At 33.7% G+C, this 27,615-nt stretch overlaps 4 protein-coding genes across 4 annotated transcripts; 3 read left to right on the forward strand and 1 right to left on the reverse strand.

The window, feature by feature from the left end:
* Positions 1-1,475: 1,475 nt before the first annotated feature.
* LOC131049767 (chaperone protein dnaJ 20, chloroplastic) lies at positions 1,476-2,498 on the forward strand. Its single transcript, XM_057983834.2, has 2 exons — positions 1,476-1,660; positions 1,801-2,498. The coding sequence occupies exon 2, from the start codon at positions 1,836-1,838 to the stop codon at positions 2,364-2,366; it is 531 nt and encodes a 176-aa protein (XP_057839817.2). The 5' UTR covers positions 1,476-1,660; positions 1,801-1,835; the 3' UTR covers positions 2,367-2,498.
* Positions 2,499-6,669: 4,171 nt separating this feature from the next.
* LOC131049781 (chaperone protein dnaJ 20, chloroplastic-like) lies at positions 6,670-7,656 on the forward strand. Its single transcript, XM_057983851.2, has one exon. The coding sequence runs from the start codon at positions 6,991-6,993 to the stop codon at positions 7,519-7,521; it is 531 nt and encodes a 176-aa protein (XP_057839834.2). The 5' UTR covers positions 6,670-6,990; the 3' UTR covers positions 7,522-7,656.
* A 4,379-nt stretch (positions 7,657-12,035) lies between these two features.
* Positions 12,036-12,566, forward strand: LOC131049768 (chaperone protein dnaJ 20, chloroplastic). Its single transcript, XM_057983836.2, has one exon. The coding sequence runs from the start codon at positions 12,036-12,038 to the stop codon at positions 12,564-12,566; it is 531 nt and encodes a 176-aa protein (XP_057839819.2).
* A 4,005-nt stretch (positions 12,567-16,571) lies between these two features.
* Positions 16,572-16,868, reverse strand: LOC131049780 (chaperone protein dnaJ 20, chloroplastic). Its single transcript, XM_057983850.2, has one exon. It carries the CDS (start codon positions 16,866-16,868, stop codon positions 16,572-16,574), a length of 297 nt encoding a protein of 98 aa, XP_057839833.2.
* Positions 16,869-27,615: the final 10,747 nt, after the last annotated feature.

Genomic DNA, 27,615 nt, shown 5'->3' on the forward strand with positions numbered 1-27,615 from the left:
CATTAAGAATTTAAAATAGAAATGAGGTCGTAAAATCTGTTTTATACGGATTGTATTTAAGAAAAAAGTTGTGATATATTGAGATTCAAATTCTTGATTCTAGAAGCACAAGATAATCAACCGCCTTGTAGGTGGAGAAAGCTAAGTTATGGGCAGTTGAGATATCGTGATCGCAATTAGTGGACCAAAAGCTTAGATTTAAGGATATTTTTGAACATTTCAACTAAAAAATATATTGATGTGATATGATATTTGATATTGTGGACCAAAAGCTTAGATTTGATTTACAAGAATACCAAATAATTTGTTATTAAAAATTGTTCCAATTCAAAATTATCATGTTGTCTTTGATGAAATGTATAGTCAACCAAATATGTCGGTAGAAGCTTTTAGATTGAATGTGGTGATGTAAAATTCGATGAGGTGAATATTAAAATGACTCATGGTCTCATGTATCATGAGGTGTGTTCATTTGCTATTGTAAACTTTAGAAATTTATTACAAGTGTTTACCAATGCAATTGAGTGTTAACTACCAGGTTTAATAAGGTTTAAAAATCAAGTTATACCTTTGCAATGACAAAAATCTTATGAAAATTGAATACAACATTGAAGAATTATAGTATAATATATATTGCAAACTGTAAGGTAAAATATACAATTGTGTTGAAATATAGTAGGATATGCAGTGATTGATTGAAAAACTACAAACAAACAGAAGTGAAAGAATTTTTTTAGTTGATTTACTTTTATACCTTGAAATGCTCCTACATCATTTAAACAACATAGTTGCATATTGAATTTGAACGTTTTGTCTAAAAAAAATTGGATAACATGAAAATAATCTTAAACACTACCAACATGAATCCAATCAACAATACAAAACCTAGATCATGAAATCTCTCAATTATATAAATCATTGATAACATTAAAATTTAAAAGATATTAAAATTTATTTGAACATTCTAAAACTAAACTAAAAATTTAATATACCCTTACATTATAATGTAACTTTGTATAAAGATAAAAGAATAAAGAGAAAAACAGTCTTTAGACATGTTTGAATAAAATTGAATACGTAGAGAAAAAAAAAAGTTAAATACATATAAAAATCTAACCATCATCTTTAGAAGAACATCTAAATAAATTCTTTCCATCGAATAAAAAGTTGGTCTCGTAAACATTAGTTTGTTTTGAAAAGTTTTAGTACCTACTTAGTGAGTTGTTTAATGAGTTGTAATTGTGGCTTATTGGAAAAATATAATTGTAGCATGGTTTGTAAGATGATAAGACATTTAGAAGACTTAGAAGACTCACAGTTTGCGAAGACGCGTATGGAAGACTTCCAATTTCGGTTGTTGAAGACGCGTATGCGAAAAATACGCGATTGGTCGACCGGTTGAACAACCTCTTGCCTCGCCCAATAGAACGAATTTCTTGATACGTGTCATTATCTGATGCATTAATAAATGAAGAAAGGTAGAAAATAATGAATTGAAGATCTAGAAAGAAGATTTAGAAAGCCTAATGTTTCTACATCGACCAAACCAATGTTCCCTGCACACAGATCGGGTGATGGCGGGGTAGACGTAAAGAAGGCCACCGTCCATTTCTAAAATCGACAAATTCCTACAACTTTTATGCACTTCGTATCCTTCTCGGTAACGGAAACACCCAATTTGATTTCTGTCTATATATATGCTCCAAATTGTTTTTCCTCACCACTAAACCAAATCTTGTTTCTTTGATCCAATCTATTTGGAGTTTGGCTGAAAAATTGAATTTCCATCTACATTTACAGGCAAATTGTTATTCGAAGCTTTCTGTAACAGATTCATGGAGTACAGTGCATCACTTAAAGGTTTACAGGCGCCTCCCCGTCTTAGTAGCAAGTGTGCTTCTTCAGGAATTTCACAGGTCAGAATTGGAGCGAGGCCAAAGCATTCGACAAGTATTAGGGCTTTTCAATCTCAAAATGCTTCCTTTCCTTCAACTTCTTCATTGTATGATGTTCTCTGTGTCTCTCCCGACGTCAGTGCGAGTGATATAAAACGCGCATACCGTAGAATGGCTCTCAAATACCATCCTGATGTCTGCCCTTCTGCAGACAAGGAAGAGTGTAGCAAATTGTTCCTTCAAGTTCAGGAGGCTTACGAGACTCTGTCGGATCCTCTGCTCCGCCAGGATTATGATTGGAGACTGCAGAACATGTTCACAGTAGGCAATTACGAAGGCAGATTGGAGAGTAGTCGTGTGTGGGAAGCTCAGCTGATGGAATTGATTAGGAGGAGATCGGGAAATAACTCGACGTCATGGGGTAGCAGAATGAGAAGACGAAATCAAGAGGGGGCTTATGCTTGCTTTTGATTAAATCGTGATTACTGTGGGTTATTTGAGAGTTTGTTGTAAATTGGATTGTAAAATAGGGCATTTGAGCGCCTTCTAGTTGTGTAAATATTGTCAATTTTCTCTTAATTCCATTCGTTATGTCATATTTAACTAGTTATTTGGCGATAAAGAATGTAAATTGAGACACTATGTTAGGACTTCGAAACAAAACTATCGTAAAATGGTTATTATCAGTTTCTTCCCCAAATTTGTGGATGTCAAAAAATCACCATTTTTTCCTTTATAGGTAGAACAAAGGCTCACAATTTAACATAGTAAGACACTTTTTGTCTATATTTTCACTATTCTCGGTCAAAATGTCTTCGAATCGAAACGAAATCATTTTCAAGGCTTCGATTTCTAGATTTAAAAATGAATCCCAGCTCAGAGGAATTTTGGTAAGGGGTATGCAAATTTAAACGGTGTTGCCTATAATCCATGGCATATTCAATGCCTTCATTGTACCCTCATAAAATGTTTCCCTTTTGCAGGGATGCTTAAAGCACATTGTCCTTCCATAAGGCAAACTACTCCACACCCACCTTATTCTCACAGAATTTATACGCCATGTCTACTTACATGCCAGAATTGTTATTATGTATGCCAAGCGCGCCTCTGTTAAAGTTGCACAGAAAATGTTTGACAAAATGTCTCACCTAAACACTGCACACAATGGATGTTTGGATAAAGCGTTGCAGTTCTTTCACATGGTATTTGGATAAAGCGTTGCAGTTCTTTCACATGGTATGACAGATAATTGATGAAGATAGAATTGTTTAATGTTTTAATTTTTGTTGAACTTCTGATTTCATTTATTTTGTCATTTTTTATATTGAATAAATTTTATCTCTCATCTAAATTTAAAAAACATAAATACCATACTCAGAAAGCTTATATTAATCATTTTACCTCTTGCGTTTGAAACTTGGAATAATTAGCGAACTGGACTTCATCCCTAGAAGATTCAAGGTAGATGCGTTTTATCTCACAATACAACTCTGATTACATAATATTTTCCTATTAGAGCATTTCACCGTGGTTTAGTGATGAATGAAAATCGCTAAAAAGGCTCATGCAGTAGTTATATGGGACCGGGTACATACACTCCTAGTTCCCTGTAATAAATCTACACGTTACATTATTAGGTTATTTGGCCTCCTCTAGTGAATCTCTTATACTTTCTAAAGAGATGAATTGTTTGGTATTTTAGACCCCACTTTGAGCTCCGTGGCTGTAAGAATGAGCTAAGCTGTTTTTGTTCATTCTAGCGGTTGAGTTGTTTCTATAGTAACATATTAATACAGATGCCTTATTTGTGATGATGCCAATTGACGAACTCTGCTGCAGGAAAATTATTCTACATTATTACTAGTGATTGATTAACAATTAATTAAACATTGAAAATAGAAATGGAGTAACTGAATTATATTTAAGGAATAAGTTCTGATATATTGAGATTCAAGTTTTTTATTATAGAACTATAAGGTAACCATTTTTTAGATAGAAGAAGGAAAATGGCTATCCAGCTCTTAGGATGTACCATTGCATAAGTTACTCTCATACGTCATAACTTAAGAGCAATTAATGTAATGATGCATTCTAGGGGCTGGATAGCTGTTTCCCTCTAAGTAGAAGGATTGGTTAGAGAAAGCTAAGTTATAGGTGGTTGAGACATCATGATCGAAATTGATGAAACAAGAATATGTTTGGTTGTCAAGTTCTCTTACCACAAGGACTATAGAAGCAAGGACCTAGGCTATTATTCAATAAAACTAAATGTTAATTTAACCCCAATTGAGATCCTCATCTAGTTTATTTACATGTCAAATAACTTCTAAGACTACAAACTTGAAAATTGTAGACAATTATGATAAGGATGGCTTCAAATCATTGAGAAATGACAATCATAAATTAGTCATTAGATCACCATAGAAAATACATCTTGGCTAGTGACACCCATGGCATATTGAGAATTTGCTCTTTAGACATAAACTTTTCTAGACAAATACCTTGAAAATGTCACAACTTGTTAAAAGTCTTGTAATTTTTTTTATTTAAACACATTTAGAACATGCACATATGATAAAAAAATCAAGAATTCGCCCAATGACATATCTATGAAATAAAACCATAAATGTAAGAGTTGCGAAAATTAAATAAAAAATTACAATATCCTTTCAAATAGTTTTATTTCATTTATTTAATGTCAACAAGTACTAGAGATTTTGAGTTGATGGTTAATAGAACATCTTTAGTTAGGTATCAGGCGACACTTTGAAATGTGTACTTTTTGACCTTTGTGCGCATAACTGATTACACAACATGCATCGTTACTACCCAGAAGCCAAATCAATAGCTATAAGCAGTTAAGTTGCATATGAAGAAAACTTAAAAAAAATAAAATCAAAATCCGATGTACCATTTAAGATCTATGGGTGCGCGAAGTTAGCTATGACGGCTACCGGTGCTCTTCCCCTAGTGGTGAAATGTTGATGCACATGCCAATTCCCGAGAAGTTTTGAGAGAATCTGTCAATATAGGATCGTGAAAGTATCTAATAATTTTGGATATTTTAATAGTTTTTTTTAGTTTAAATTTTAATAATATTATTAGTTATGCTTTTAAAATTATTAGTATTATAATGATATAAATAATTTAATGAAAACTTTAATTTTATTTAAAAAAAATAAGTTATTTAATGTCATATTAGCAAACCGACAAATAATATGATTTAATGAATAATTTTTCAATTCAATCTTTTAGGGATATTTTCGAACATTTCAACCAAAAAATATATTGATGTGACATGATATTTGATATTGTGGACCAAAAGCTTAGATTTGATTAATGAGATTACCAAATAATTTGTTATTAAAAATTGCTCCAATTCAAAATTATCATGTTGTCTTTGATGAATTGTATAGTCAACCAAATATGTAGGTAGAAGCTTTTAGATTGAATGTGGTGATGTAAAATTCGATGAGGTGAATATTAAAATGACTCATGGTCTCATGTATCATGAGGTGTGTTCCTTTGCTATTGTAAACTTTAGAAATTTATTACAAGTGTTTAACAATGCAATTGAGTGTTAACTACTAGGTTTAATAAGGTTTAAAAATCAAGTTATGCCTTTGCAATGACAAAAATCTTATGAAAATTGAATACAACACAGAAGAATTATAGTATAATATATATTGCAAACTGTAAGGTAAAATATACAATTGTGTTGAAATAGTAGGATATGCAGTGATTGATTGAAAAACTACAAACAAACAGAAGTGAAAGAATTTTGTTTGGTTGATCTACTTTTATACCTTGAAATGCTCGTACATCATTTAAACAACATAGTTGCATATTGAATTTGAACGTTTTGTCTAAAAAAAATTGGATAACATGAAAATAATCTTAAACACTACCAACATGAATCCAATCAACAATAAAAACCCTAGATCATGAAATCTCTCAATTATATAAAAATCATTGATAACATTAAAATTTTAAAATTTTATTTGAACATTCTAAAACTAAACTATAAATTTAATATACCCTTACATTATCTTTCTTCTTGAATACACAAAAAAAACCATGTAACTTTGTATAAAGATAAAAGAGTAAAGAGAAAAACAGTCCTTAGACACGTTTGAAAAAAATTGAATACATAGAGAAAAAAAAGATAAATACATATAAAAATCTAACCATCTTTAGAAGAACATCTAAATAAATTCTTTCCATCGAATAAAAAGTTGGTCTCGTAAACATTAGTTTGTTTTGAAAAGTTTTAGTACCTACAGCATATGAAGACATTCAGAGCAAGTTTGGGAATGAATTAAAAGTAGATAGTCTGAACAAGCTTTTTGAAGAGTCAAGACTTCACAAAACAGTAAATCTCTTAATCAAGATTCACAAGAGAAAATCCAGCATGAAAAAGAATCTGAAACTGAGATAAGTGAACCTGTGGGTCCCTTAGACCATTGAGTTTCGTCATTGAAACTCATTCATACATAGGGTTGTTGAGTTGTTTAATGAGTTGTAATTGTGGCTTATTGGAAAAATATAATTGTAGCATGGTTTGTAAGATGATAAAGACATTTAGAAGACTTAGAAGACTCACAGTTTGCTCGCCTTCCAATTTCGGTTGTTGAAGACGCGTATGCGAAATATACGCGATTGGTCGATCGGTTGAACAACCTCTTGCCTCGCCCAGTAGAACGAACTTCTTGATACGTGTCATTATCTGATGCGTTAATAAATGAACAAGGGTGGAAAATAATGAATTGAAGATCTAGAAAGCCCAACGTTTCTACATCGACCAAACCAATGTTCCCTGCACACAGATCGGGTGACGGCGGGGTAGACGTACAGAGGGCCACCGTCCATTTCTAGAATCGACAAATTCCTACAACTTTTATGCACTTCGTATCCTTATCGGAAACGGAAACCCCCAATTTGATATCTGTCTATAGATATGCTCCAAATTGTTTATCCTCACCACTAAACCAAGTCTTGTTTCTTTGATCCAATCTATTTGGAGTTTGGCTGAAAAATTGAATTTCCATCTACATTTACAGGCAAATTGTTATTTGAAGCTTTCTGTAACAGATTCATGGAGTACAGTGCATCAATTAAGGGTTTACAGGCGTCCCCTCGTCTTATGAGCAAGTGTGCTTCTTCTGGAATTTCACGGGTCAGAATTGGAGTGAGGCCAAAGCATTCGACAAGTATTAGGGCTTTTCAATCTCAAAATGCTTCCTTTCCTTCGTCTTCTTCATTGTATGATGTTCTCTGTGTCTCTCCCGACGTCAGTGCGATTGATATAAAACGCGCATACCGTAGAATGGCTCTCAAATACCATCCTGATGTCTGCCCTGCTGCAGAGAAGGAAGAGTGTAGCAAATGGTTCCTTCAAGTTCAGGAGGCTTACGAGACTCTGTCGGATCCTCTGCTCCGCCAGGATTATGATTGGAGACTGCAGAACAGGTTCACAGTAGGCAATTACGAAGGGAGATTGGAGAGTAGTCATGTGTGGGAAGCTCAGCTGATGGAATTGATTAGGAGGAGATCGGGAAATAACTCGTCGTCATGGGGTAGCAGAATGAGAAGACGAAATCAAGAGGGGGCTTATGCTTGCTTTTGATTAAATCGTGATTACTGTGGGTTATTTGAGAGTTTGTTGTAAATTGGATTGTAAAATAGGGCGTTTGAGCGCCTTCTAGCTGTGTAAATATTGCCAATTTTCTCTTAATTCCATTCGTTATGTCATATTTAACTAGTTATTTGGCGATAAAGAATGTTAATTGAGACACTATATTAGGACTTCGAAACAAAACTATCGTAAAATGGTTATTATCAGTTTCTTCCCCAAATTTGTGGATGTCAAAAAATCACCAATTTTTCCTTTATAGGTAGAACAAAGGATCACAATTTAACATAGTAAGTCAGTTTTTGTCTATATTTTCACTATTCTCAGATCAAAATGTCTTCGAATTGAAACGAAATCATGTTCAAGGCTTCGATTTCTAGATTTAAAAGTGAATCCCAGCTCAGAGGAATTTTGGTAAGAATTTTGGTAAGGGGTATGCAATTTTAAATGCAATTTTAAATGGTGTTGCCATGGTAAGGGGTATGCAATTTTAAATAGTGTTGCCTATAATCCATGGCATATTCGATGCCTTCATTGTACGTACCCTCATAATATGTTTCCCTTTTGCAGGGATGCTTAAAGCACATCGTCCTTCCATAAGGCAAACTACTCCACACCCACCTTATTCTCACAGAGTTTATACGCCATGTCTACTTACATGCCAGAATTGTTATTATGTATGCCAAGCGCGCCTCTGTTATAGTTGCACAGAAAATGTTTGACAAAATGTCTCACCTAAACGCTGCATACGATGGATGTTTGGATAAAGCGTTGCAGTTCTTTCACATGGTATGACAGATAATTGATGAAGATAGAATTGTTTAATATTCTATTTTTTGTTGAACTTCTGATTTCTTTTATGTTGTAATTTTTTATATTGAATAAATTTTATCTCTCGTCTAAATTTAAAAAACATAAAGCCTATATTCAGAAAGCTTATATTGACAATTTTACTTTTTATGTCTGAAACTTGGAATAATAAGCGAACTGGACTTCATCCCTAGAAGATTCAAAGTAGATGCATTTTATCTCACAATACAACTCTGATTACATAATATTTTCCTATTAGAGCATTTCACCGTGGTTTAGTGATGAATGAAAATCGCTTAAAAGGCTCGTGCAGTAGTTATATGGGACCGGGTACATACACTCCTAGTTCCCTGTAATAAATCCACACGTTACATTATTAGGTTATTTGGCCTCCTTTGGTGAATGTTAAGTCTCGAATGTTAGGATTGGTTAGAGAAAGCTTAGTTATAGGTGGTTTAGATTGAAAAATAATTGAATGAATGATTCAATAATCGGAAAATTACATTGAACGATATACACACGTATATATAGAGGTTACAAGACAATGTTCTATAAATAGAACTAGTCGTTAAAGTGAAAGCAAATAAGCTAAAAAGCTTAAAAAGGTAAATATAGCTTAAAAGGCTAAATAATAAAAAGCTAACTTAACAAGCTAAATAAGTCGACTAAAAAGCTAAATAGCTAAATAAGTCAACAACTAAGATGAATGCTAAAAATAGAAGATGACCATTATAGAAGATATTAATATTATTTTAACAAAGACATCATGATCGAAATTGATGAAACACGAATATGATTGGTTGTCAATTTCTCTTACCACAAGGACTATAGAAGCAAGGACCTAAGCTATTATTCAATAAAACTAAATGTTAATTTAACCCCAATTGAGACCCTCATCTAGTTTATTTACATGTCAAATAACTTCTAAGACTACAAACTTGAAAATTGTAGACAATTATGATAAGGATGGCTTCAAATCGTTGAGAAATGACAATCATAAATTAGTCATTAGATCACCATAGAAAGTACATCTTGGCTAGTGACACCCATGGCATATTGAGAATTTTCTCTTTAGACATAAACTTTTCCAAACAAATGCCTTGAAAAAGTCACGACTTGTTAAAAGTCTTGTAAAAAAATTTATTTAAACACATTTAGAACATGCACATATGATAAAAAAATCAAGAATTCACCCAATGACATATCTATGAAATAAAACCATAAATGTAAGAGTTGCGAAAATTAAATAAAAAATTACAATATCCATTCAAACAATTTTATTTCATTTATTTAATGTCAACAAGTACTAGAGATTTTGAGTTGACGGTTACTGGAACATCTTTAGTTAGGTATCAAGAGACACTTTGAAATGTGTAATTTTTGACCTTTGTGCGCATAACTGATTCCACAACGTGCATCGTTACTACCCAGAAGCAAGATCAATAGCTATAAGCAGTTAAGTCACATACGAAGACAACTAAAAAAAAAATCAAAATCTGATGTACCATTTAGGGGAGAAGTTAGCTATGACAACTACTGGTGCTCTTCCCCTAGTGGTGAAATGTTGATGCACATGCCAATTCTCGAGAAGTTTTGAGAGAATTTGTCAATATAGGATCGTGAAAGTATCTAATAATTTTGGATATTTTAATAGTGATTTTTTAGTTTAAATTTTAATAATATTATTAGTTATGCTTTTAAAATTATTAGTATTATAATGATATAAATAATTTAATGAAAAGTATTTATTTTATTTAAAAAGCAATAAGTTATTTAATGTCATATTAGCAAACCAACAAATAATGATTTAATGAATAATTTTTCAAATCAATCTTTTAGGGATATTTTCGAACATTTCAACCAAAAAATATATTGATGTGACATGATATTTGATATTGTGGACCAAAAGCTTAGATTTGATCAACGAGATTACCAAATAATTTGTTATTAAAAATTGCTCCAATTCAAAATTATCATGTTGTCTTTGATGAAATGTATAGTCAACCAAATATGTAGGTAGAAGCTTTTAGATTGAATGTGGTGATGTAAAATTCGATGAGGTGAATATTAAAATGACTTTATGGTCTCATGTATCATGAGGTGTGCTCCTTTTCTATTGTATACTTTAGAAATTTATTACAAGTGTTTAACAATGCAATTGAGTGTTAACTACTAGGTTTAATAAGGTTTAAAAATCAAGTTATGCCTTTGCAATGACAAAAATCTTATGAAAATTGAATACAACATTGAAGAATTATACCATAATATATATTGCAAACCATAAGGTAAAATATACAACTGTGTTGAAATATAGTAGGATATGCAGTGATTGATTGGAAAACTACAAACAAATAGAAGTGAAAGAATTTTGTTTGGTTGATCTACTTTTATACCTTGAAATGCTCCTACATCATTTAAACAACATAGTTGCATATTGAATTTGAACGTTTTGTCTAAAAAAAATTGGATAACATGAAAATAATCTTAAACACTACCAACATGAATCCAATCAACAATAAAAAACCTAGATCATGAAATCTCTCAATTATATAAAATCATTGATAACATTAAAATTTAAAAAAATTAAAATTTTATTTAAACATTCTAAAACTAAATGAAAAATTTAATATACCCTTACATTATCTTTCTTCTTAAATACACGAAAAAAAACCGTGTAACTTTGTATAAAGATAAAAGAGTAAAGAGAAAAACAATCCTTAGACACATTTGAATAAAATTGAATACATAGAGAAAAATAAAAGATAAATACATATAAAAATCTAACCATCTTTAGAAGAACATCTAAATAAACTCTTTCCATCGAATAAAAAGTTGGTCTCGTAAACATTAGTTTGTTTTGAAAAGTTCTAGTACCTACAGCGTATGAAGACATTCGCAGCTAGTTTGGGAATGAATTAAAAGTAGATACTTTGAACGAGCTTTTTGAAGAGTCAATACTTCACAAAACAGCAAACCTCTTGATCAAGATTCACAAGAGAAGATTCAGCATGGAAAAGAATCTGAAACTGAAATAAATGAACTTGTGGATCCCTTAGACCGTTAGATCTCATGAACATCATTAAAACTCAATCATTCATTCATACATAGGTAGTTGTTTAATGAATTGTAATTGTCGCTTATTGGAAAAATATAATTGTAGCATGGTTGGTAAGATTATAAGACATTTAGAAGACTTAGAAGACTCATAGTTTGCTTGCCTTCCAATTTTGGTTGTTGAAGACGCTTTGCCAAATATACGCGATTGGTCGACCAGTTGAACAACCTCTTGCCTCGCCCAATAGGACGAACTTCTTGATACGTGTCATTATCTGATGCGTTAATAAATGAAGAAGGGTGGAAAATAATGAATTGAAGATCTAGAAAGCCCAATGTTTCTACACCGACCAAACCAATGTTCCCTGCACACAGATCGGGTGACGGCAGGGTAAACGTAAAGAGGGCCACCGTCCATTTCTAGAATCGACAAATTCCTACAACTTTTATGCACTTCGTATCCTTCTAGGAAACGGAAACCCCCAATTTGATTTCTGTCTATATATATGCTCCAAATTGTTTATCCTCAAAACTAAACCAAATATTGTTTCTTTGATCCAATCTATTTGGAGTTTGGCTGAAAAATTGAATTTCCATCTACATTTACACGCAAATTGTTATTCGAAGCTTTCTGTAACAGATTCATGGAGTACAGTGCATCAATTAAGGGTTTACAGGCGTCCCCTCGTCTTACGAGCAAGTGTGCTTCTTCTGGAATTTCACGGGTCAGAATTGGAGTGAGGCCAAAGCATTCGACAAGTATTAGGGCATTTCAATCTCAAAATGCTTCCTTTCCTTCGTCTTCTTCATTGTATGATGTTCTCTGTGTCTCTCCCGACGTCAGTGCGAGTGATATAAAACGCGCATACCGTAGAATGGCTCTCAAATACCATCCTGATGTCTGCCCTGCTGCAGAGAAGGAGGAGTGTAGCAAATTGTTCCTTCAAGTTCAGGAGGCTTACGAGACTCTGTCGGATCCTCTGCTCCGCCAGGATTATGATTGGAGACTGCAGAACATGTTCACAGTAGGCGATTACGAAGGCAGATTGGAGAGCAGTCATGTGTGGGAAGCTCAGCTGATGGAGTTGATTAGGAGGAGATCGGGAAATAACTCGTCGTCATGGGGTAGCAGAATGAGAAGACGAAATCAAGAGGGGGCTTATGCTTGCTTTTGATTAAATCGTGATTACTGTGGGTTATTTGAGAGTTTGTTGTAAATTGGATTGTAAAATAGGGCGTTTCAGCGCCTTCTAGTTGTGTGATTATTGTCAATTTTCTCTTAATTCCATTCGTTATGTCATATTCAACTAGCAATTTGGGGATAAAGAATGATAATTGAGACACTATATTAGGACTTCGAAACAAAACTATCGTAAAATGGTTATTATCAGTTTCTTCCCCAAATTTGTGGATGTAAAAAAAATCACCAATTTTTACTTTATAGGCAGAACAAAGGATCACAATTTAACATAAAAAGTAAGTTTTTGTCTATAATTTCACTATTCTCAGGTCAAAATGTCTTCGAATTGAAACGAAATCATGTTCAAGGCTTCAATTTCTAAATTTAAAATTGAATCCCAGCTCAGAGGAATTTTGGTCAGGGGTATGCAAATTTAAATGGTGTTGCCTATAATTCATGGCATATTCGATGCCTTCATTGTACCCTCATAATATGTTTCCCTTCTCCAAGGATGCTTAAAATACATTGTTCTTCCATAAGGCAAACTACTCCACACCCACCTCATTCTCACAGAAGTTATACGCCATGTCTACTTACATGCCAGAATTGTTATTATGTATGCCAAGTGCACCTCTCTTAAAGTAGCAAAGAAAATGTTTGACAGAATGTCTCACCTAAACCCTGCGCACGATGGATGTTTGTATCAAGCGTTGCAGTTCATTTATCAGAAGATGATGGATAATTATCTTTCAAATTGTCTATAATATGTTAGAGTATAATATGTTAGAGTAGTTAGTTGATGAAGGTAAAGTTGTTTAATGTTCTGTTTTTCGCTGAGCTTTTGACCCCTCTTATTTTGTAATAATTCTCTCTGTGTTCAATAAATTTTTATCCCTCTTTTAAATTTAAAAAACATAAAATCAATTTTAAAAAAACAAAATTTATATTGACTATTTATCTCTTCTCTAGACGGTTCAGGGCAAATGGGTTTTATCTCACAATACAACTCTGATTACATAATATTGTCCTATTAGAGCATTTCACCGTGGTTTACTTATGAATGAAATTTGCTAAAAAGGCTCATATAGTAGTTATATGAGACCGTATACATACACTCCAAGTTCCCTGTAATAAATGTGAACATTACATTATTAGATTATTTGGCCTCCTCTAGTGAATATCAAGTCTCGCCATTGCACCTATTAACATAAACTAAAGCCATTCAATTCGACAGACTCCGGGAAACTTCAATCTTTTATACTTCCTAAAGAGATCAATTGTTTGGTATTTTAGACCCACTTTGAGTTTGAGCTCCATGGCTGTAAGAGTGAGTTGTCTTTGTATAAGAGGTCTCCTTGTTCATTTTAGCGGTTGAATGTTTCTTTACATATTGTGAACGATTCAGTTCTATGGTAACATATTAGTACAGATGCCTTATTTGTGATGATGTCTATTGACGGACTCTGCTGCACGAAAATTATTCTACACTATACTAGTGATTGTTTAACCCAAAAATTAAACATTGAAAATAGGAATGAAGTAACTGAATCTCTATTTTATGAATTATATTTAAGGAATAAGTCCTGCTAGATCAAGATTCAGGTTTTTGATTTTAGAAATACAAGGTAACTGGTTATCTTTTAGATGGAATAGAAGGAAAATGGCTATTCAGTTTTTAGGATGTATCATTGTATAAGTTAGTGTCACGCGTCATAATTTAAGAATAATTTATTTATTGGTGCGTTCTAGGGTCTAGATAGCCATTTCCAAGTAGAAAAAATGGTTAGAGAAAGATTACTTATAGGTGGTTGAGACATCATTATAGAAATTGATGAAACAAGAATATGATTGGTTGTCAATTTCTCTTACCACAAGGACTATACAAGCAAGGACCTAAGCTATTATTCAATTAAACTAAATGTGAATTTAACCCCAATTGAGATCTTCATCTAGTTTATTTACATGTCAAAATTTTTTGTAATTTTGTAAGACTTCAAACTTAAAAATCATAGACAATTATTATAAGGATGGCTTCAAATTGTTGAGAAATGACAGTCATAAATTAGTCATTAGATCACCATATAAAATACATCTTGGCTAGTTACACCTATTGTATATTGAGAATTTGCTCTTTAGACATAAACTTTTCCAAACAAATGCCTTCAAAAAGTCACAACTTGTTAAGAGTCTTGTAAGAAAAAATACTTAACACATTTAGAACATACACATGATCAAAAAATAATGCATTCACCCAATGACATATCTATGAAATAAATCTTAAATGTAAGAATTGTAAAAATTAAATAAAAAGTTACAATATTCATTCAAATAGTTTTATTTCATTTATTATACATTTTTTAAAGATACGTTAATCATGAATACACTTATAAATTGTCATGTCATTTCATTCAGTGCATACACTTATATTTCTCGACAATATCTACTGACTTAAAAGTAACAATTAAACTCAACTCACATATTAGTTCAATGATAATAAAGTTTAACAAAATAACTCAATAAAAAAAGAACTTTCTAAGCTCTTAAATAGATCATCAAATGACACTATTTCATAAATAATTAATAGTAAGTTTAACACCAAAACATTTGAAACCCAAATGTCCATCCCACTTGATTATAAAGTTGAGCTCGAAGATTGTTAACATACTCATCAAACACACAAGTTTGGTGATACAAAAATGCATATTTTAGCATCATTTTGTCAGCACAATATGGATCTTCATAAGAACCAAGTTCAAAAGGATAAAAATGTAGGATATGAAATTGGGATTTCATCTATCTTGACTTATCAATCTTACACAACTAACAAGATTGATATCACAACATTGCTTATAGGGAAGATATAGGGAGCAACCAAAAGAGAAAACACACACACAAGCAATGAATTTTCCTCATCCCTATTTTTTTGGAAACATCGACAAAGTAGATCTCACATATTTTATTTGTTTACAAAAAAAAAAAAACATTCAAAGTTTCCTCAAAAAATCATAAAACTTCATTAATGATTTTTGCCAAGATTTTGTCAAGAAAATGAAAATATGTTTATAAATCATTTTGAACACATACAATTCTTAAAAACTGAACAATTAGCACAAAAAAATCACATAATATTTCCTTACAATTTATCAAAAAAGACTATTTTCTAATTATGTTTAATAATAGACATAATGACATTAATATTATTTCCTTTAGAAAACACATAATTAGATGAAGATAGTTATATAAGAAGATTGTTTGATAATAGGTCTAGACTTTTCTATAAGAAGATTGTTTGATAATAGATTTAGACTTTTCTAAAATTAGAAGAGCAACTAAATTTATGGGAGTTCCAACTTCCTTCTCTTCACCAGTAGCAGTTGCCCGTTAATCACTTGGTAGGATTTCAGCTCCATTTTTAGTTTTTTTTCCCTCTAATCGCATTCTAGTTTAATTGACAACGAACAAATAGACTATTGATAATGAAGCACACCTTTAAGAAATGTATTCCATAATATATGTAGATTTTCCAAAATATGATGAAAATTATGCACTCTACCTTTGCGCAAGGGAATTTTTAACTCTTATATTTGACTCTATGGAGGAATCTGATGTAAATTCGTGGTCCTCTGTTCTACCTATAAATTAGAAACACAAATACCATGTTTGAAGCTCGTGTTGTTATTAACCTTCTGACAATTGCTTTATGTTATTAAATGAAAAAAATTGGTGAATTTTGACATACTCGAAATTGGTGAATTTGACAACCACAAATTTGGGGAAGAAACTGCTAACAACCATTTTACTGTAGTTTTGTTTGAAAGTCCTAATTTAGTGTCTCAATTGTCATTCTTTATCCCCAAATTGATAGTTAAATATCACAGAACAGATGAAATTAACAGAGAATTAATAATATTTAGACAACTAGAAGGCGCTCAAATGCCCCTTTTAACAGTCCAATTTACAAGAAACTCTCAGATAACCCACTATAATCACGATTTAATAATCAGCAAGCATAAGCCCCCTGTTGATTTCGTCTTCTCATTCTGCTACCCCATGACGAAGTGTTGTTTCCTGATCTCCTTCTAATTAACTCCATCAGTTGAGCTTCCCACACCTCGCCACTCCCTAATCTGTCTTCGTACTCGCCTACTGTGAACATGTTTTGCAGTCTCCAATCGTAATCCTGGCGGAGCAGAGGATCCGACAGAGTCTCGTAAGCCTCCTGGACTTGAAGAAACAATCTGCTGCACTTTTCCTTCTCTGCAGCAGGGCAAACATCAGGATGGTATTTAAGAGCCATCCGACGATATGCGCTCTTTATATCACTCGCACTCACGTCGGGAGAGACACAGAGAACATCATACAATGAAGATGATGATGATGAAGAAGAAAAGGAAGCATTTTGAGATTGAAATGCCCTAATACTTGTCGAATGCTTTGGCCTCAGTCCAATTTTGAGCCGTGAAATTCCAGAAGAAGCACACTTGCTCATAAGGCGGGGGGTCGCCTGTAAACCCTTAATTAATGAACTGTACTCCATGAATCTGTTACAGAAAGCTTCGAATAACAATTTGCCTGTAAATGTAGATGGAAATTCAATTTTTCAGCCAAACTCCAAATAGATTGGATCAAAGAAACAAGACTTCGTTTAGTGGTGAGGATAAACAAGTTGGAGCATATATATAGACAGAAATCAAATTGGGGGTTTCCGTTTCCTAGTAGGATACGAAGTGCATAAATATCTCGATTCTAGAACTATACGGTGGCCCTCTCTACGTCTACCCCGCCGTCACGTCCCATCTGTGCGGGAAACATTGTTTTCGGCGATGTAAAAACATTAGGCTCTGTAAATCTTCAATTGATTATTTTCCACCCTTCTGGAATTATTAACGCGTCGGATGATGACACGTATCAAGAATTCCGCCCAAGCTGGCTCGACCAAACGCGCTTAGCTTGCTCACGCGTCTTCAATAACCGAAGTAAGCCAAGCGAACTGTCAGTCTTCTAGATGTCCTATCATATTACAATCATATTTTTTAACAAAATAATTGTGAAATTACAACTCATTAAACAACTCTCTCTAAGGGCATGTGCCCCTGCTGCTGCTTAGTTTATTTTTACTAGCAGCAGCTGCTCAACTTTTTTAGGAGCAACTTGTAGAACAGGTGGCCCCATGGATAGTCAAACGGCTGCTTATTTTTATACAATCTTCTTATATTATTTTGTAAATGAAATTATTGATAATATTTTTTACAAATAAAATTCATAAGCAAAATTTTAGGCAAGTAAATAGTAGAGCAAAAAAATATGAAGTCATGTGTTTTTTTTTTTCAATAAGCAACTACTGCTTATTTCTAGCCCCTTCTTTTTTTCAAAGCTTATTTTCATTTTTTAAGGAGTTGTTGCTCCACTAAAATAGTGAAAAATTCCAATTTATCCTTTTCCCTTAATTAGAATTTTACATGGGAACACTCTAGCTGCTTAAATTTAAGCAGAAAATGCTCATAAGCAGCCACATGGGGACATGGGGTAAGGGAAGTGTATCAATAGTCATTATAGCTAATTTGTGCATCCACAAATCTTAAACAATACATTGGAATTCAACAAAACAAAACTGGTTGTCTTTGTATATGACTTAATTGCTTATAGCTATTGTTTTGGCTTCTAGGTAGTAACAACGCATGTTGTGGGATCCATTATGCGTGCAAAGGTAAAAAACTAGACATTTCAAATTGTTGCCCAATACCTACTTAAAGATGCCCCAATAACTGTGCACTTTAATTGTCAATACTTATCGAAAAATGCCCTAGTCGTCATGCATAATTTTGGTCCAAAAAGGCTAAAAAGTGAGCCGCTTTTAGTACATGTGAAATTTATTAATGGACTTTTAGTTACCATTTTTTCAGTTCCTTTAAAGTTAGTAACTTGGGGGGTTGGGTGCACAAGGAGTGAACTATAATGGCTATTGGTGTTCTTCCCCTAGGTGCTAATTTTTTTCAAAATAACCTAATGTTGATAAGACCAACTTTTTCATCCAATGGAAAGGTCTCATTTAGATGTTCTTCTAAAGATGATTAGATTTTTATATGTATTTATCTCCTTTTTCTTCTCGTTATATGCCATTTTATCCAAAGGTGCCTAAAGGATAGAGCTTAGAAGATGTATAGCTTAAGTTGGGTGGTGTTCTTTTTTGTTTTCTCTTTAAATAAAGTTACATGGATTTTGGTGTGTATTAAATAAGATAGATAATGTAAGAGTATATTGCATTTAATATAAGTAAATCATTGTTTCTAATTTAGTTTTCAGAGTGTTTAAATAAAATTGTGTATTTTTTAAATTTAAGTGTTATCAATTATTTTATATGATTGTGAGATTTTGGTATCTACATTTTGTAGTAATTATTGGGTTCATGTTGATAGAGTATAATATTATTTCTATGTTATCCTTTTTTTTGACAAAATGATCAAATTGAAAATGCAAATATGTTCACTAAATGATGTAAGAGTGTCTATAGGTGTAAAATTATTCTTCATCAACCAATTTTTTAAATTTATTTTTCACTTGATTTGTTTGTAATCTTTCAATCAGCGTATATCCTTATGGATTTCATCATAATTGTATATTTCACCTTGTAACTTGAAATATATGTTATATTATGATCCTTCAATGTAATATTTACTTTTCATAAGATTTGGTCATTGCAAAGGCATAACCTGGTTTCTAAACCTTACTAGACTTGGTAAATAACTCTCAATTGCATTATTCATGGTTTGTAATAAATTTTTAAATCTTACAATATCAAAGGAACACATCTCATGCTACATTAGATCATGAATTATTTTAGTATTCACAACATTAAGTTTTACATCACCACGCTCATTCTAGGAGCTTCTACGAACATATTTGGCTAACTACACATTTTGTCAAAAACTACATGAATATTTTGAATTGGACCAATTTTTTATTACAAATTTTGACAATTTACTTAATTAAATCTAAGCTTTTGGTCCACAATATTTAACATCATGTCACATCAATATATATTTTTGTTGAAGTGTTCGAAAAGATCTCTTAAAAAAATTGAATTGAACAATTATGAATTAGATCATTCTTTGTTTATGTGCTAATATGACATTAAATAACTTGTTACTTTTTAGCTCAAATAAAGATCTATTTCAATAAATTATTTTTATCATTATCAACACTAATAATTTTTAAATCACAACTAATAATATTATTAAAATATTAAATTCTCATTTAATTATAATAGTCTATTTTTTGTAGTTATCAAATTATATGACAATTGATCAGAAGATGGTCTAGAATAAAGAAACTAAACATGTATAGGAGACAATACATTTTTCCACTAAGTGCGATCATGATACCTCAACCACCTATTACTTAGCTTTCTCCACCTACAAGGTAGTAGGTGTAGACATATAAAAATGACCATATTCCTAAATGAATATTTTATGTTCATTTCTCTATTTAATTAAATCCAATTTAATTAAATTACCCACATTCCTCTATTTAATTAAGTAAATTACTCAATTTATTTAAATTAAATTCACTATACCATTTAATGAATAAATCATTTTATTCAATTAAATCCCCCCTATCAAATTTAATTAAATAGTTATCCTAAATTGAATAAATCTAATTTATTTAATTTCCCCAAATTGCAACCAAATTGAATTAAATTAACTTTATTTCAATTAAATCCTATTATCCCTCCATCCACTTGCAAAATCCTACATCTCCCACTTGCCTTCCTAAACCCCTGTCTAATCCCTTCTAGACTCTTCTAATCGCTTCTAAATTAGCCTAACCCATCTTTTAAACTTTGTCACATCCCTAAGCAAGGGGAAGTCACTTCTCAAATCCTCAAAGTCTTTGATAACCATTAAAGGCTTCAAGCCTTCAACCACTTAATTCCCCAAAGTCTTCATAACCATTAATGGTTAACTCAAACCCTCTTACATGGTTAAAGAATTTATTTTAACTCAACCTTCTTCCAACCCAAGGGTCTCATCAAGCCTTTAATGCTTTGAACATGATTATCTCTTAATCATTTGCACAAGAGTTTATCCTTGGATTAACTCTTAATCCAATGCGTAAGTCTAACTTAAGCTTGACCCTTACCTTCTAGATAACCATAAGGTCTTCTCAAGCATTTAATGCCTCCAACCCCTTCTCTCAACCCAACCCTATGTTGACACTTGTCACCATTTCATTGGTGCAAATTGCAAACATGGATCCCCAACTTTCAAACTCAACCCTTGATCAACTCTTTCAATCCTGACCATCCATTGCCCTGTTTTTTCTATAAATAGAGCTCTCATTCCTCCATTTTAGATCATCCTCCAAATTTGTAGTATCACACTTATGCTCAAATACATTCAAGCTTTCATATATCATTTTTATGCTCATCATTTTAGCCTCTTTTAAATCAGGAATTAGTCTAAATATGCATGTTTAGAATATTTTCTTTATCATTTAGCTCAATCATAGACTAATATATCATGTTAGGATAGTACTCATACTAACCTTGTCATCTTATCATCTAGTTTATTGCATTTCTAAGATCATGCATAGCTTAGGATGCATTTCATTCTAAAATCTATCAAAGCATCCCTCATTCTTGCATTTGCCATCCCTAAACCATTTTGCTTAGTGATCTGAGAGCAAAAATATTGGTTTGAGGGACATTGTAAGATAGAGAACCATGGGACCCACCTTGGGAAGCTGAGTTATACTTTATGACTCCATAGCTTGCACCATGAAGTCCTATGTGTGTGTGTGGACAAGTCTTTTTGGAATATTTTCACATATTGAGTTCTATCGACTCGTTTTTCCCGCATACATTTCTGGCGCCCACCATGGGGCCCAACCCCATATATCAAATCGGTTTTTAAATTTAACCACTTTTGCAGGCACGCGGGAAAAATGAATTAGCGCGTTAAATTGACTGTTTAGCGCATCTGGTTAACAACCTAGCACATCTGGTTCACTGTTTAGCGCATCAAATCACTAATTTTCCTACAGGTCTTGGCGCAGGAGAAAAATAGAGCAGCGCTTTCGGCACACAGAGTAGCGCATCCAGAAAACAGTGTAGCGCGTTGAAACCATATTTTAGCACATCAAGGTTATATTTTAGCGCGTACAGTTTGTTCTGTAACGCATCGCGGACATAAGCAAAAATTGTAACCGAAAGTTAAAAATTAGACTCGTGGAAGTCCACCAAAGCATCTAACGTTTTTTCTCTGATTTTCTTGCAGGATTCTAACAAATTTGTTGCAGAAAGGAGCGTAATCTTCGAATATTTAAATAGTTAAGATTTTCACTAACTTAGTTAAGTTAGTTTAAAATTTTAAACATCTTTTATTCTTAAAATTGAACTCACTTATTTCTTTTGGGCTATAAAAAGAATCACTATCGAAAATTTTCTTGCTTTTATAGGAGAAAAACTTCATTTTGGAAGCTCTAAAAAGAACAAACAAATTTACTTTTTGCAAAGCTTAAAACGAACCTCACCTTCCTTTGGTGTCTAAAAGGATCCATTTTATTTTGCAAAGGAAAAAGAATCTCATCTTTATTTTGTGCAAAGCAAAGAGGGAAAACTTTCCCCTATCGACTTTAAATTTGTTGACCAAACATCACGATTTACTTTGTTGACCAAGCTTGTTTTACAAAAGTTTCAGAAATACACACTTTGCTATGAAAGGTTAAAAAAAACATCATGCTTGTTGGAGCAACATCTCCAAGTAGAGATTAGCAAATCATTGTCTTGAAGGCTAAAAAGAACAACTTGATTGTCTTGTCTCGAAAGTGGAAGGTATATGCTCTCCCCTTAACTAGGTGATCAAAAATCCAGACCACTCTTAAAACTTTTTGTATTTCAAGCATAAAACCTTTAGCAGGCCTGCCTTCCCGAGGAGTTGAAATCAACTCTTAAAGCCGTTTATGGCCGGTGTGAAGGGAACGACCTAAGTGGGGAGCGACTTTGACGCCAAGAATTCCAAACCACTATAATCAAATGTGGAAAGTGACGAAAGTCCTTTTCAACGGTTGCGCGCAGCGATTAGCCTTCCTCCAGTATCCTTGAGATACGTAAAGCCTTTGTTCTAAAGGTTGGGAAGCCTCCTAAGGGAGTTTATCACTGACGGTCGAACGGGAAGCTTGATTATGAACCATAGAATTAGAAACTTTGAACCGAGTCAGTGACCAAACATTTATAACATCATAGTGCAAGGGTGGGGAAGAATCCGCCCCCAAGATTACTCACCATATATCTCCCAAGATAACTACTCAACTGTGAAGCGATTCACTTTGGGTTAATTTCTGGCAAAAGGCAAAAAAACGAGCGCCCTCTAGGGGGTGACATGGTTGTTTGAGCTGACGGAGTATCGAGACTAGTGGGCTATGATGTTATTTATGACCTTTGAATAAAGAGTCTTTCTGAAGTGTATTATTCGTATCCAAACCTGTTAAAACATTGAGTATTCAAACACATCCTCGTAAAACATACACTTTTTGTTAGATTAGGCAAAATGGTTGTAATTTTTGTGCCGTGCCTGCATTTACTACTTTAGAAAATCATCCATCAAACTTGAAAAATTCACAACAAAAATTCAAAATTTGCAAAAAAACAAACCAAAAGAAAAATCAGGGCAGTCTAGCGCATAAGAGCAACTTCTTAGCGCGTGAGGTACTTCTGTTAGCGCATCCAACCATCAATTTAGCGCGTTGGTTCCAAACAGTAGCGTTTTATCCCAAAGCAAAACAGTGTGAAAACATTTAGCGCATTAGAGAAACAGTCTAGTGCGTGGAAGCATCAGCTTAGCGCGTGGAGGCTAAACATTAGTGCATTAGGTTCACAGGTTAGCGCATTATAGGCCCAGGCTAGCGCATAGCTTTTCCAAAACAAAGAAAACAATTTTGAACAGTCAAAACTTTAGCGCGTGTCTGGGGGCAGCCTAGCGCGTGTGGTCATTGTTTTAGTGCATGGAGTAATTTTTGTAGCGCATATAGTCTCTGTTTTAGCGCGTGATCGAAAACATAAAAACAGAGGGCAAAACAGTAAAGAATTTTAAAAATTTCAAAAACATTTTCAGAAGCCTTTTCCATCAAACATCATTTTTCATCAAAGCAGAGTAGCGAAAACAAACCGTTAAGACTATTTCTTGAGCTAAATTTGTGTCAAAACAAACGTTGTAAAAATCCTAAACTGATCGCACGATAAAACATGTCTATCTTATCATAATCCGAAAACTTCATCATCAGTATCAACAGAATCCTTTACCATCTTACGGATTTCATCTCAAAAACACTTGTTTAAAATTTTCAAGTTGTCAAACCCAGTCTCCATATCGGGAGGCTTTTATCCATATCATTTGACATGCTTTGTCGTGAAGGGGCATCTAAACCTTCACTTTGATAGATTAAGATTTGAAATTTTCCAAACAAGATCAACTAAATCCACACAAATCAAAGGAAACCATTGATCACTCATGCATGACTAATCCCCATATTCTAAGAAGAAAGAACCTTTATCGTAACATCACGTTGAAGAAACAACAACCTAGTTTTTTCAAGTTCATCAAGAGAAACAAGTTTTATACATCAATCGTCAACTCTTCAAATCTCATCGGGTATTCCTTTATCACGTCAAACGTTATATCCAAAACAAATCCAACGAATTTGACAAAGAACCCTTGAAGACAAGAGCCTACTGTCAAAAGTCTGCTTTAAACCAAATCATAAACCATGGAGGAAAAATCAATCCAACATTCTTGCTCAACGAGTGTATCACTTATAACACATCTCGACCAGAACCACCCACCTCCGAGAAACACATCGAAGAGGATTTTGTTCCCTTTATCATAGAAAGTTTCTACTAAAATGCCTATTACTCGCTCTCAAAGAAACCAACAAAGCGAGACACACACAGAGTCTAGTATGAATCGAAGATTGTCAAATCCTTTTGAAGTTCCACACTTAGAAGAAACTGAAATTTTTGAAGCACTTCTTCAGGAATGTCAGGAAAACCCCTCATTCCAAAAACTTATCGAAAGGCTCATGGAAAATGACAAAGAAAAATATCTGCTCATGCTCACAAGTAAAGGCATTAAACTTTCCGAAGATTTAGACACAAACATCTTTAAAATCGGATCTCGACAATATGCATATCAAGAACAACAAAGAGAAGAAGAAACTCGTAACTTTGAACAACACATACCTGAGCAACACTTTCCTGAACAACGCATACCAGAAATGCGTATACCCGAACTAGAAACTCTAGAGCAAAATATACCATTTACCACACCTTTTCAGCTGACAACAAATACAAGGGAAGAACTTTTCCCTCGACAAGACAATATACCTTTGGCTGCCCTTACTCAACAAATGCAAATGTTGCAAAGACAAATACAGGATATGCAACAAGGGACAACAGTGTGGTATTCTTTAAACAAAATCTGTCCTTATCCATTTGATAGAAGATTGAACATGGCACCTTTTCCTCCAAACTTAGATGTTCCCAAATTTGATAAATATGATGGGAAAAGTGATCCCCGAGATCATGTTCGAGAATTTTGCACAATGAGTCTTGAATTTGCTCATGATGACACCTATTTGATGAGGTTATTCCCAAGAAGCTTGGGAGGGCAAACAATGGAATGGTTATCCAAAATTACACCACCTGTCAGATCATTTGATGAATTGGTTAACAAATTCATAACCCAATATTCCTACAACATCCAACATGCCATAACCATGCTAGATGTTTGCAACACCAAACAAAAGAACAATGAAACATTCATGATGTTCTTGCAACGCTGGCGACGTATAGTGTCCAGATATCCTCGAGATATTCCTGAAAAGGAGAAAATGGAAATCTTCATCGATAACTTGAATGGTGAAATGAGTTACAGGCTAAAACTTCAATGCATACCATCTTTCACTAAATTGATTGAAAATGGCATTCAAGTAGAAGAAGCATGTGTAAAAAAAGGAACACTCAGATTCTACAGGGAAGGAACAAACTCATCAAACTACAATAACCAGAACAACACCAACCTCGACAAATCTCGATTTTGGACTAGAAACAAAAACGAAGGCAACAATGAAACGCATGATCCCAAATCTAAGCAATCAGTACTTGCATTATCTGGAAATCCTCAAAATACGAAAAATCCTAAAAATGCTAATCCAAATGCTAACACATATGCACCAAACACCGATCAAGGACAACTCAACACAAACAACACCAATGATACTCAAAACAAAAACATGAATCCAGGACCTAACAACAATTCACGCAACAACACAAACAATTTCCAAAAGCGTATCTTCACACCACTGGGGCAATCACTAAAATCAGCATTCAGAGAACTTTTGGCACACAAGATTCTTTCTTTGCCTCCAATCAGCAACTATGAACCCCAAATCAAACCACCTTGGTGGAATGATTCACACTATTGTGATTACCATCGTAACAAGGGTCATCAAACGAACGATTGCATGAGGTTAAAACACATGGTGCAAGATATGATTGATCGAGGTGACTTAACAGTAGATGGTCTCAAAACAAATGGTGATCATGGAGCCTTTAAAAATCCTCTTCCAAATTATAACAAAGAGGGAGCTTTAACCTCAAACGATCCACGTGGAGCTCGTGTCAACCATATCTACAACAACACCATAAATCACATATCAGCTGAAGATCATCAAGTAAATGTCATTACCATCTGAGATAAGCGTGATCATGAATCTGTCAATGTAACAACTCGAACTCATAAATATGTCTTAAAAGGACATACGTCACCTACAACTACCACACCAAAAATCCAATATGACTTGGTTAGCCAACTACGCAAAACTCCAGCTCAGATATCTATACTGGAATTGCTGAAACTATCCCCGAAGCACAAAGACATCTTGGAACAAGCACTATTGGAAACTAATGTACCTCAAAATCTAGATACAGACAGATTTCAAGCCATGGTCGCCCATATGACTGGACCTCATAACCTCACCTTCTTAGAACATGACTATGCTTCCTTAAACCATCCGCATAACACTCCTCTCCATATTGAAGTCATTGTTTGCAAACACTGAGTAAAAAGAGTCTTAATAGATGGAGGAGCCGGACTTAATATATGTACTTTAAAGCTTATCCGTGCATTAGGCTTCTCAGAAGAATCTATTGATCCCTGCAAAAAAATTACTATAAAGGCATATGATGATGAGGAAAGGTCCTCTAAAGGAACTGTGATATTACCTATTCAAGTGGGACCAGTGCAAAAAGATACTATATGTCAGGTCTTAGACATAGATCTTACCTACAATATTTTGTTAGGGCGACCCTGGATACATGAAATGCAAGCAGTACCTTCTACATATCACCAATGTGTCAAATTTCCTTATGATGGACAAGAAATTTCCATATCTGCTGATCACAATCCATTTCAACATTGCAACGCAATGGGGGCAGCCCAAGACAGTTTGGTTCCTCATAATAGAGAGAAAAAACGATCTTTAACATCAGATCTACAAACAACAAAGTCCAACTCCTTATTTGGAGACTTCAAACAGAAAATGCAAATCAAAGACCAAGGTATGGGAGAATACTCTTTGGAGCCCTTATGTTTGGCCGAATTGCCAACATCACCTAGATCTCATGGATTGCCTACTACATCAACACATCTGGTCACTCAACCCATCACCAAATCTGATGGTACCTTCATCCAATTGGGCACTCTAGCACATGAATCAGAAGACAAGGATGTTCTTAGCTGGTTATACAAAGCTGAGAAAGAAGATAATAGAGCAGCTGCTCTGGACATTGTTCTACCTACACACCTATATAGAAAAGGATACTTAATCATGCAGCAAATGGGATATGACGGTAAAGGACCTATTGGGAAACGCAAGGAAGGAGTCACTGAACCTATAGATCTTCCTTCACGGCCCAATGGAAACAAAGCAGGATTGGGTTGTGAGCTCACTTTCCTATTAAAAAGGCCACCCCACCTAACTACAAAACC

This window comes from Cryptomeria japonica, chromosome 5 (assembly GCF_030272615.1).
Source record: "Cryptomeria japonica chromosome 5, Sugi_1.0, whole genome shotgun sequence".
Classification (NCBI taxonomy): domain Eukaryota; kingdom Viridiplantae; phylum Streptophyta; class Pinopsida; order Cupressales; family Cupressaceae; genus Cryptomeria; species Cryptomeria japonica.

Bases quoted from the DNA above. Each gene is read 5' to 3' on its own strand.
- LOC131049767 (XM_057983834.2), top strand. From the start codon at position 1,836: ATGGAGTACAGTGCATCACTTAAAGGTTTACAGGCGCCTCCCCGTCTT.
- LOC131049781 (XM_057983851.2), top strand. From the start codon at position 6,991: ATGGAGTACAGTGCATCAATTAAGGGTTTACAGGCGTCCCCTCGTCTT.
- LOC131049768 (XM_057983836.2), top strand. From the start codon at position 12,036: ATGGAGTACAGTGCATCAATTAAGGGTTTACAGGCGTCCCCTCGTCTT.
- LOC131049780 (XM_057983850.2), bottom strand. From the start codon at position 16,868: ATGGCTCTTAAATACCATCCTGATGTTTGCCCTGCTGCAGAGAAGGAA.